This window comes from Athene cunicularia (assembly GCF_003259725.1).
Source record: "Athene cunicularia isolate RWA chromosome 3 unlocalized genomic scaffold, athCun1 chr3_part1, whole genome shotgun sequence".
In the NCBI taxonomy this organism is placed as follows: Eukaryota; Metazoa; Chordata; class Aves; order Strigiformes; family Strigidae; genus Athene; species Athene cunicularia.
The window spans coordinates 69,598,741-69,611,340 of NW_020799097.1; the positions used below are offsets into that span (position 1 = coordinate 69,598,741).

At 36.3% G+C, this 12,600-nt stretch overlaps 1 protein-coding gene across 1 annotated transcript in view; it reads left to right on the forward strand.

Moving 5' to 3' along the window:
* The window catches only part of SYNE1 (spectrin repeat containing nuclear envelope protein 1), a 317,817-nt gene that overhangs the window by 91,547 nt on the left and 213,670 nt on the right, over window positions 1-12,600 (forward strand). Inside the window, exons 17-21 of the mRNA XM_026844552.1 lie at window positions 264-432; window positions 4,046-4,142; window positions 5,684-5,886; window positions 10,362-10,526; window positions 12,287-12,439. Of these exons, the coding sequence (XP_026700353.1) occupies window positions 264-432; window positions 4,046-4,142; window positions 5,684-5,886; window positions 10,362-10,526; window positions 12,287-12,439 (787 nt within the window). The remainder of the gene's footprint in view (window positions 1-263; window positions 433-4,045; window positions 4,143-5,683; window positions 5,887-10,361; window positions 10,527-12,286; window positions 12,440-12,600) is intronic.

Here is a 12,600-nt window from a genome sequence, read left to right on the forward strand (position 1 = left end):
AAAAAAAAAAAAAAAAAAAAAAGAAAAATGACTTTGCAAAACTTAGTAACAGATGTAAACTGATTATTTCTATGAATAAACAGAATTGTAATTAATTTGCTATTCAAGAGCAATCATCAGAATGATCATCATCCATAATTAAATGTTTGTAGACTGAATTAGGTGAAAGATTAGAAAAATATCTGAACTGTAACTAAAGCTTTCAGTCTCTCCTGCAAAAATGAATATTGATGCATTTTACTACAGTGTGATTCATTTTATAGGTTTAATTTTGTTGTCTCTTCATCTGAGCTCCATCTGTTGAAGATGGAGTTTCTGGAACTGAAGTACCGTCTACTGTCACTCTTAGTCCTTGCAGAATCAAAGTTAAAATCATGGATTATCAAATATGGAAGGCGAGAATCAGTGGAACTACTTCTTCAAAATTATATTGTAAGTTGGGGTTGTCTCTTCTTTTTATAATTAGTTTTGAAATATTTACGTTTAAGAATGCTGGGAATGAATAAAAGAAACAGAAATGAGACTTGCCAGTCATCAACTTCATGACTGCATTCTTGTGGAATATCTTTTTAGAGGTGAATCTGTCTACCCCATGGAGGAACTTTAGTCAAAAGGCTAAAAATGAAAATTATTATCTTTGCACCATCTGTTCAAAACCAGAAATAATGTCGTCTCTATTAACTGTCCAACCATCAAGCATGTCTGGAAGTTCCAAATCCTGGGTTTTTACTTACCTTAGAAAGCAATTCCAAATACCTTAATTCAATGTTCTTTTACAACTGCATAGATGCACTTCATAGTGACTATACACAGATTAAATGTAGAGATAGAGGAGGTTTTTGGCATGCAGTATCCCACAGTACTTTTAAAAAAAGTCTTTCAAATGAAGAAAAAAAAAAAGTTATGCTGCTTCTGTGTACTTGTTCAATATACTATACTGATAGGGGAGTAATTTTATTCTTTCAAATAGTGTTTTTCTTCTCCTGCTCAGCATTAGTATATTAAATCCATTATTTTATTTCTGTTCTGGAAGGATATTACTCCAGCTCTGCATCATCTATATATCATTTAAGAAACAGAGCCTATTGACTTACAAATGCTCGTTGATATGTTTTCTTTTGGTCTTATGCTGCTCTATCTTGTTAAATTCACACTTGCAGTGCTAAGTGCCTGATAGAACAGTACCACCACTGCACTTCTACATCAGGGTGTGAGGGATTCTTTCAAAAGCAGGACTTGGCTAAATAGGTTTTTTCCCCTGGTATCTAGTCCATGCAAATTGCACAGGAAAATTGGAAAGAATTCATACAGTTATAGAACCATCCAGAGACTGGACACTGTAGGGAAAGTTACTGATGTCCCCACAGCCTGATAGTTTTTATTGCTTTGGAAGAAAACTTCAGACTCAAGTTCCTCTACAGAGTGAGAATTGAAGACCTACTCACACTTTTCCCTTTCTATATTTAAACTTTAACAATTTGGGACACATAAAAATGCAGAAGTTAAGCCTTGTTTTAGGAAAGCTTTGCAAAATTCAGATGGTTATTTAAATAAAATAGTTTACTGGAGTGATGTGCAATATCTAGGCATTATAGTCCGTTTGCATACTCTGTAAGACTGTTGCAAAATCTACTAAAAGGTCACAAGGGAAATAAGAAGTAGATAGCTTGACTTTTGGATTATTATTTTATATCACGTATTTTTTCTTTAAAATGAACATTAAATGGTGAATTTATATATTTGTGATTGCCTCAGTTATTCCTGTGCTTCAGACCACTGATGTTGAGTTGGAAGGAAAATGTTTCCTTTAATCATTTAAGAAACTGCATCGCATCAAAATGTTGAAATTGGGACAAGATAAATAGAGCTCAGTTTCATTCCTGATGGCCTTGATTTCTAGCTCCTTCCACATGTCCAGTGATGGAAAGAGACTTTATTTGCTCTGGCTTACCTGGGAGCAATTTTCTATGACTGAGGGCCAAGTGTTACTCTTCCGGTAAATTAGGAGTCTAACGTAGGAAAGCTGTAGTCAGTACCTTATAGTCCATGGCTATATTAGTAAGAGATAAAAATGTAAGTTTGTTTGTCTGCCAAATCAGACTGAGCAATGCCAGCATTCTAAGAACATGCGTAGTTAGAATCTGGATAGAACATATGCCCGGAAAATATTTACGTACTGTAGCTTAAAAATAAAAGTGGTGGTTGTTACTTTATCCTATCTTCTTTTCACCTGTCTGTCATCTACCAGAAGTAGAGGTCAGCACAAACTGTACATCATCAACCTGAAGAATATAGTGTACCAGTCTCTGCTGTAATGGAAATACTGGGTACAGTTACCGATGGATTTTAACCCACAGAACCATGTTTTGGCATCGGTGTATTAGCAATATTTTAGCACCTTATGCTATATGGATTTGGGAAATGCTACACATAATTAGTTTCAGGAATCTTGTCAGATGGAATACAGTATTAATCAGTAAAATGTCTATATTTATTTTTGAAAATATTTCCATTTGCTCTTGAAATTGCTCAATATTATATAAGTTGTTTGACATAGTCTTTTACTTTCTCATATGAAGTCTTGCAGTTTTTGGTTCAAGGTAAAATGTCTGTGTGTATGGGATTGGCAAAAGTGAAAGTCAGGAGTTTGTCACATAATTCATGGTAAAGCATGTAGTTCTATATACATGCCGGATATTTTTTTAACAGTAGAGCAAAGAAAAATTCTGATTGTCCTTGACTTCTAGTTTCCTTCATTATAAATACATTTCTAAATTACATGCAAGATAACTGTGGGGATTTGACATAGCAACTGTAAAATGTTTTAAAATAGAAGATTTTTGGATGTATACTGGCTGACAGTTTAATTTTTAAAACTAATGTTTTTACACAAAATCTAATTGTCCTCTTCAAAGTACATTGAACTTTGACTTCACTTGAAACCTGATTTTACCAAAAATCACACTAGTACACGTAGAATTTTGTCTGTTCTGACATTTGAAAGCTTGTGTGGATGTGTGTGAGATGTACTTGCCTTAATTTTGTAGGTCTGAAACTGAGGAGTCATGGGAGGTAGTGTAAGTTACAAAACCATTCCAAAAGTCTAGATAAGTGCATTAGGTAAGACAATATAAAAGCACTGTAAAAAAAAAAAAAAAAAAAACCAAAAAAACAAACAGGTTTTTCTCCCTTTTTTAACAGAGGTAATACAAGATATAACATGCTTGCATAATATAGAGATACAATTATATATCACAATTAAAGAAAGTAACATTTCTGAAAGACATGTTACAAAAAAAGGCAGTGTCATTTGCCATAGGGATAAAGAGGCATAAATGATGAAGAGCCGTAACTGTTATTTCCAGATAAATTATTCATTGTGCTGTAACACATTACACAGCTAAAACATCACTCATAAAGGAAAAGTGCTGTGTCACACTTTGGAAAACAGCATCTCTTTCTGCAGTGTTTCCATAATCTTATTTTTGCCAATTACAAAGGAGGTAAAGAAAAACTGAAGGATAAGTCAAATGTTTTTCATCTCTTAAAGTAAAACCTGCCTTTCTGCAAAGGCTTAATACAAGAACAAATTTTAAAGTTTAACTGGATTTTATTTTTGCGGTGATCTTTATGGATGAAATTTTCTCTTTTATTAAAATTATTCTACTTAGATTTCAGTGTAAAACAGTTTCCATTAAATAACTTCTAAGTTAATTCCTCAGTTTCTCCATATTCAAAGTATCATATGATAGTGAATTTCAGCAAGTCAGCAACTAACAGACTAAGAACATTTTAAATTATCTTTTCATAAGCAAAATAAATAAACTGTATCTGTAAAGGGAGATTCTGCTGTACCATTAATTTGAGAAGGTGAAATTTACACATCGTGTTTTAATTATGATAATTTAAATATTATTTTATAATGCTGAAGAAATGAATGGAGGAATAATGAAGTTAAAAGTTGTCATCGCTGTCCTAATGTAATTTCATGGAAATTATCCTTATGTCTGTCTTTATTTTGTTTGTTTGTTTTTTTTCTTTTCAGTCTGTTATTGAAAATAGTAAGTTCTTTGAGCAGTATGAAGTTACTTACCAGATCTTGAAAAGAGCAGCTGAAATGTATGCCAAAGCAAATGGCTCAGGTAATTGCCCATGTTTCTTTCATCACGGCGACACCATTTTAATCTTTTTACACATAAGAATCCTCTTATGTCTAAAAAGATCTAATATTTGTTTCTTCCATGCAGCAGAGCTGTACAGCAGCTGCAGTTCACCAGAGAGGCTACAGCCTTTGGTAGCAATTTCACATATTCTTGAGCATGAAGCCATATGGTACAGAGCAGCCTGCTGTCCTCTGTTAAGATTTCTTAATCTCCAGCAGCAGGTGGTCATGTTCAGACTTCCTAATGGGAGAAGTCCATGGTCCATGCTAACTTCTGAACTGTTTCAGTGTTGTCGATTTGGGCCAAAAGGTTGGCCAGAGACCAAATAAAGAGTAGGGAAACTGTGTTCTGGTGCCTAGAAATGCTCCCTGGCTTGTCTTCATTAGGAAAAGACAAATAGGGAGTTGGTCCCGCTACTGTTGTAGTAGCAAAAGTATCTCCACTTTTATTGAAGATTCTTCAATAACTGTGAAAACCTGTAAGAGGAACCCAAATGGTAGTTGAAGTATAGATATACATGAGAAAAATGTGTAGCTGATTCAACAGCTGCCTCCTGAATTCCTGAACACTGCTGAGTTCAGTGACAATTCATGAGGGCAGTATTTGACCTAGATAGTTACAGACATGAGATCACTTTAATGTCTGCTGAGGAGATAACACAGTAATGTCTGTGGAGGATTGCTGCAGCTACTGAAGTGGTTAGCAGATGGGGAGAGATAATGGATATCTTTTTTTGTTGTGAAATTTAAATTGATGATGGTGACACATTTTACAAAAGTAAACATTTTTTACAAGGTATTCTTACAAATAGTAAAATTAATAGATTTATTCAGTGCTATTAAAAAAGTCCAATAGCAAATTATTTTCTAAAGGACAGCAACTCACATATATGAATTTATAAACAGCAGTGCAAATTAGAGGACACCTTAGCTAAAAAATGTTTTTTAAATTATCTATATTCTGCATGTTTTATGAAGTCTCAGGTTTTGCTTGTGTCCTTTTTCTTCTCTCTGTTTTTTTCTTCTGGAATGAGGACACACTCGTTCTTTTATTGCAGTGAAGAAAATACTAAAAATTAAATGGCAACAGTTAGCGGTGGCTTGTATTTAAAGTTGGCGAAAGGAAGATCAGAACTTTATTCAGTATTTTTCAATGTAGACTTAATATGTGTTTGTACATTATACATCTCTATTATTTTGGGCTTTTTAAAGGAAACTTTCTCTCTTGATTTATTTTATTACAAATTAGAAATTAACACCACACTGAATATGCAGTGACTGTTTTAACATAGCAGTTGATTTATGTACTTTTCTTAGTCTTTAATTCACAGGTTTAATTTCTCAGTTGTAGTTTTGCACTCGAATTGGTCTGTGAACTGACCATATGTATATAAAAGCCTACTGAAATAGCAGCTGCAGTAAAATATAATTCCCTGTTGAGAACGGGTAAGCAAAACATAAAATAAAGCTTTACAGAAATAACAGTGAACCAAAATAATCAATGTCTTTCCTGTATCTTAGTGGAAGAAGTTGAGAATGTAATGAAATTCATGAATGAAACAACAGCGCAGTGGAGAAACCTGTCGGTAGAGGTGAGAAGTGTAAGAAGCATGTTGGAAGAAGTAATTGCAAATTGGGACAGATATAGCAGCACTGTGGCAGGTCTACAAGCTTGGCTGGAAGATGCTGAAAAAATGCTGAATGAGCCTGAACATTCTAAAAAGGTATGCACTAATAGCATATGTATCTGGCTATTTTGTAAATTATGAAATGTGGCATGTGTTTTTGAATTGGCTTAATTTGTTTTTCAAAATTTCATACAAGAGGGAGAGATTTTCTGTTTCTGGCATACTGCCTACATTCATCATAGGTGTTTTTTCAATGTCTGCACGTACAGCATGTACAGACATATTTATACACAATGAAGGAAGGCATCATCTGTGATAACACGGTTAGAAGCATCTTTGACATGAATATAGGGCAGTGGTATTGCTCAGAGATAGGAATGTTACATGATTCACTCAAAGGCAAGTACAGCTCTTAACACCAAAGTGCATCATTATTTGCTGTGTATAAAGATACTTAAAGAAAAGTATTTTAAACACCGATGTTTCTACCATATAGATGACAGATTTAAATTAGTTGCCTTCACAAGACATTATTAATATGTGTTGTTATGTTTGATGGGTAATTTTTCCATTTTCCTGGTATTTTAGAAATCTTTTAGACAGTTCCTTTCAGGGACTTTCAGTCATAAAGATAGTTTTGTGCTTTTTTTTTTTTTTTTCCTAATATTAGAGTACTGAAGCACTAAATTTTATGTTTGTTAAACTTCAGTAATGATCCAGATTAAATAATGCTGCATTTAATAGGTGCTACATTTTCATCCAGTCCCAACATAGCAGCTATAAAGGTCTTAACACCAAAGTATGGTTTTCATGGGCTGTAAGATGTCAAACTGACATCAGGTCAGGAACGAGCATTTCATATTACATGAAAGAACAGTATCATTTTGGTAAAAGTTTGTTAAACTGATGTAAAATAATAGAATACACTTTTTAAATTAAAATAAGCCTGTGAAAATGTTTCAATAGCCTGGCATAATATAAATACCAACAGTTATTATTACTGAGAAGGAAGGATGACCTCAGCTGATCGGGTTGATCTTAGCTCCTTGTATATGTTTTATTTAAGTAACTTGTCAGTGTTCAAAATCATAGAATCATAGAATTATAGAATGGTTTAGGTTGGAAAGGACCTTAAAGATCATCTAGTTGTAATCCCCCTGCCATGGGCAGGGACACCTCCCACTAGACCAGGTTGCTCAAAGCCCCAAACAAACTGGTCTGGAACACTGCCAGGGAGGGGGCAGCCACAGCTTCTCTGGGCAACTTGTGCCAGGGCCTCACCACCCTCACAGTAAATTTCTTCCATATACCTAATGTAAATCTACCCTCTTTCAGTTTAAAACCATTATTCCTTGTCCTATTACTACACTCCCTGATGAAGAGTCCCTCCCCATCTTTCCTGTAGCCCCCTTCAAGTACTGGGAGGCCTCTATAAGGTCTCCCGGGAGCCTTCTCTTCTCCAGGCTGAACAACACCAACTTTCTCAGCCCGTAGACTGAGATGCAAATTTTTAAAGTTGCTTCTACTATTAATGTTGAATCTAGCACTCCACAGCAATAATATTCACTTATATAGTTCCAAGGATAGTTCTGATTTAGCAGTTTTAATATTTGGTTATTAAAAAGAAAATCCATACTTACATTGATTTGTACAATTAATAGTTATGCAGCCATCAGCACAAGCATTTGGATCCCTGGTGACACATGATAACTATTGCTTGGAATAGTTCTTGGACTAGTGCTTGGAAAACTTTTTAAACATTTCCAAATTTTTTTTTCTGCAAAACCACAAATATATTAGTAATATGATATAAAGATTTCAATGACGCTCATTTGCCTACCTTACCTGCATTACTAAAACCCACCGTATTCTATCCTAGGCAAAGACCATAGTAGCTCCTTACCATGCTGGCATGTTTTCTTCTTCGTTATGTTATCTCTGTATGATTTCAAGACCAGAAAGTACCACTGTTGTTTTTGCAAAAGAAAGTGGTTTGTTGGCATTCTCATTGGCTTCTGTTTTCGAAAACCTTATTGTGAACCTGTAGCACAGAAGATCTTGCAAAAAAAGATCAGTATGCAGCTGAATTTTTCCACTTGACATGGTTTGAACTCAGAGAAAAACAGCACCATGCAGCTGCTCACTCTCCCCTCCTCCCCCGCCCAAGTGCTGAAAAGGGAAAAATAAAGCAAAAGGTCAAAAGATTTGGGCCTCAAGATAAGGACAGAGAGGGATGAATCGCCCTTTACAGTCACAGGCAAAAGACAAACTTTTTATGAAAAGAAAAAAAGAACATACATTTAATTCAGACACTAACAACAATAACACTTAACAGTAGGACCATGACAAGCATTACTACATCCTGAAAACACCTTCCCCCACCCCTCCCTTTTCCCAGGTTCAGCTCTGCACCCAGTATCTCTACCTCCTGTCCCTCAGTGGCACAGGGGGCAGGGAATGGGGAGGTGCCATCAGTCCTGCTGCTTCTTCCTCCTCAGCAGAGGGGGCTCCTCACATCCTTTCCCTACTCCAGCATAGTTCCCATCCTACGGGAGACAGTCCGTGAGACAGACTTTGTCTATGAGTCCTTCCCATGGGCTGCAGCTCTCCCTGAGCTGCTCTGGTGTAGGTTGCTCCTATGTGTTGCAGTCCTCTCATCACTGAACTACAACAGCAGGGCTGCTTCTTCCCACAGAGTCCCGGCCTTCTTCAGGAGCAGTCACCTGCTCTGGTGTGGCCCTGCTGTAGCCCCCTCTCGAGCTACCAAAAGCCCCACCACACACACAAACCCAGCGCACTATCACAAACTACTGCTCTTTCTACAACTTTTACTTGCAGTACCTCTTAAGCAATTCCTAACATAACCCCATTGTAACTGCACTCTCCCACACTTTTCTCCAACAGCTCTGATACCAAAGGGTATCGGAGAGCTTCTAGTTCTCATGTGGATACTTCCTTAAAAACAACTACATTGTTTTAATTGAGAATGAGGTGTGCTTCAAAGTATCTTCCAAACTTGTCCAAGTTTTATACGTGCTTCAGGTTGGCTTCTGAAACAGAGACTCCACATCAGGGTCTGAGGAGGGTAATGCTTTGTGGGAATAGGTATGCAGGAATGAGGATGCGAGTAGTTTACTCCATGTTGTTTTTCTTTCTTGACCTCTAGTAAGTCTGAGCATTAGAGAACTGACCAGCGCCAGATTCAGTAGACTTAATTTGTTTTGGATGTGCTCACATAGGGTAGCCTTTGCATAATGCAAGGGTTATGCTCCACTACAATTACAAGATTCAAACTGCACATGCAATTTGCTGAGAAGATGACATTTATTTACTGATACATCAGTACAGAGAACCTGTACTCTACTGATCTCAGATTTGGGAATTTAAAACACATTCAATTCTCTCTTCAACAAATTTGAGCAGTATCCACCCATTTGATGTTTTCTCTTTGGTTGTATCAGAATTGTTTTTACGTGGAGATGACTTACGATAAGTATAAACTATAAAGTTTCAAAACTGTATCTCTGAAACTGAGGATAACTGACAGTAGGATGGGACGTTTTCACATCTACCCCTGACCAAAGGATTGCATGGGACTGTCACTGTCAGATTAAGTGTCTTGGAATTATAGGGTAGATCAATAGTCATAAATAAAATGTGTCAGTGCCCCTTACTTAGTCCTGAGCACCAAGTTCAGCTTGTATCCTTGTGACTGCTCTTTCTCCCCTGAAAGAAAGATTCAGTCTTGGGAACAGTCCTTGCCACGTGCCATCCATTGAATTGTGCATTGTTTGGAGGAAGGGTAGCAGGGACAAGCCAAAACTATGTCAGAGAAAACGTGGACAATCACAGGACAGTGACTGAGTCCTGTTTTGTTTATTGGTATAGCTGTACTTACAGAGTCTAGAGATACCTGCCTTAGGAACAATTGCCCATCCCCCTTAAGAGTAAAAAGGAAGGGAGGGAGCTGGTGTTTGTCTTCTCTACCAATTTATGCATGTGTACCTGCCTACAAGTTGCACAGAAGCATTTGGCACTATGTCTGGGGTTTTTAGGCTCTCTCACTAGAACAGGTGAAAAAAAGTCAGTGACAACCTTCCCTTTCCCCTCCCCACACACCTACTCTGAGATAGGAGGAAGCAGTGATAAAGATTCAGTCTCCTTCAGGTCTTCTGGGATGCCACACCATGGAAAGCTGCATATAGTTCATAGAAGGGGAAGAATCTCTCTACAGTCTGTATATGGCCAAAGTTATTATCAGCCCATACTGTTTCAAGACAAGATAGAAATGAGATGAGCCTTAACAGTGCTATCAGTAATGGAGCTTTTTTTAAGGAGGAGTTCCAGTAGCTTAAGTGAAGCTACTCAGTGGAGTAAACTGAGCTACAAGTAAACTGGTGGTAATTTGTAAATCCATAGATTATGTTCACAGACTTTAAAATTCTAATATGGCATATCCAATATGAAGAGCTTCAGAGGTTAATTGTTCAAAGGGTTTTATCTAGCTGGTTATAAAATTTTAGAGACTGTTTGAAAAGGTTTTGGAAAGATGTTTTCATTTTCTTTTTCAGGATTTCTTCCGGCACTTACCTCACTGGATCCAACAGCACACAGCCATGAATGATGCTGGTAATTTTCTGATTGAAACGTGTGATGAGACCATTTCCAGAGACCTAAAACAGCAGCTTCTGTTACTAAATGGAAGATGGAGAGAATTGTTTATGCAAGTTAAACAGGTATGTTTTTGCTGTTGTTACTTTTAAAGATTTATTCTGTCATTTCCATGCAAGCAAGACAGATTTGCCCCATGAACAAGACGACAGGACAACTTACTAAAGTGCCTAACTGTTCATCATTATTTAAATTAAAGATTAATCCCTATTTATCTTTTGGTTATACAGCTTCTTATTTTTATTTTTGGACATTTTCAGCTAGTATAAGCTGTAGTTTTTCTTCATGGTCTCCTGTCTTGATACAGTGAATATTATTTATGCTTAAAGGGGGCTACAGGAGAGATGGAGAGGGACCCTTTATCAGGGAGTGTAGTGATAGGATGAGGGGTAATGGTTTTAAACTGAAAGAGGGTAGATTTAGATCAGATATAAGGAATAAATTCTTCACCGTGAGGGTGCTGAGACACTGGAAGGGGTTACCCAGAGCAGTTGTGGCTGCCCCCTCCCTGGCAGTGTTCCAGGCCAGGCTGGATGGGGCTTTGATCAACCTGGTCGTTGGGACTAGATGGTCTTTAAAGTCACTTTCAGCCCAAACCATTGCATGAGTCTACTTCTATGATATCCTCTACTGTTCTTCAAAGAAAATTATTGGTTTTAAGTAGCTACTGTTATTGTAAGCTCTAAAACTAAACAGTGAAAAAGGTGAAAGTGAATGTTTTTAATATCCTTTAATGAAAGTTACATTTAATTATTGTACTCCAACCATAAGCAGGTACAGTGCAGGTTAATTAACAAATACTTTCCCCAAATTAGTCAGACATTACTTCTATCTTGTGCACAAGGAGGCACTGATAGTAAATGAAAAAAACCTACTCTTTAGCTGGTGGAAGAGATTGAACTGATTGGAAAGAAGTGTTGTTTCTATATTTGTTCTTTAAAAAGCGAAGGGAAGATGTAGGATAAAATTACACAAAAGTATTTCACACCTTATAAACACATTAGAAAATATCTTTGCTATAGTCAATATACATCTAATTATACTTTCCCCTTCCAGTAATTTTTAAATAGCAGTTGCCTATTTGAAGATGCTGAATCTATTGTTTTTTTACTGGTATGATTATTTCCACTACAGTCAAGTTAAATGGAAAAGCCAATAATCATCACCCCTTTTTTACTGTAACTTTTCCGAACTGTTGACTAGAATGTTGTCAAGCTTTATTTGGTGATGATGTTTAGGGTGATTCACTGTGGAAACAGTAATGCCCAGGATGTGAATATCTCTTCCCCTACTTATGCAGCTTCTTTCATGTGCTGGCTATATGGTTTTGCTCACTGGCTTTTTACCATTTCTGTCATATAGCTCTTTCCACTTTCTAAAACCTGTGTCTCCCCTTCCTCCAACCAGTAGTTCTTTTGTTGAAATTTCCCTTATCCTTCAGATTTTCTAGGCTTTTCGTGTTCTATTCTCTTTGCTGAATTTTCAAAATTGATACTGTAGGTAATGAGAAATGAATTGAGATGTTGCTTCTAGGTTGGAAACAGATGAGTTTGGTGTTCTCCAGATGATTCAAAACTTTAAAAAGGCTGATGTATGAATGTTGTTCTTTTTAGTATCAGCAGTATTGAGACTGATGCAGATGATTAGTGTCTAACTAATTTAGAATATTAGTTTCCATTATTTTGTATTTTGTTGAATACAATTTTTTCCAGGAAACATTTGCACTGAAAACCTGCTAATTCTCTTAAGTCATTACTTAATTACCAGATATCTCATTTGGGGTGGTTATTTCTTTTTTTTTTCTTTTTACTTTACATTTTCTTAGTATGCTCGAGCAGATGAACTGGACAAAATGAAGAAAGAATACTTGGATGGTGTTGCCCATTTGACAGCTTTTATTGATGGAAGCAATAGGAAACTTTCAGTCGCTGTAGAAGTATCCTTCCTTGATGTCAAAATGTTCATACAAGATTTGGAAGTAAGTGTCTTCCTTCTATTTCCTTCTCCTTCGTAAGAGAGAAACTTGTAACTATTTAATTTCGAGGCATAACATTATTTTAGGATATATTTCCTTTCTTACTTTTTTTTTTTTTTTAATATAATTTCTGCCATAGCTAATATAAATCTTTGTTTTCTACG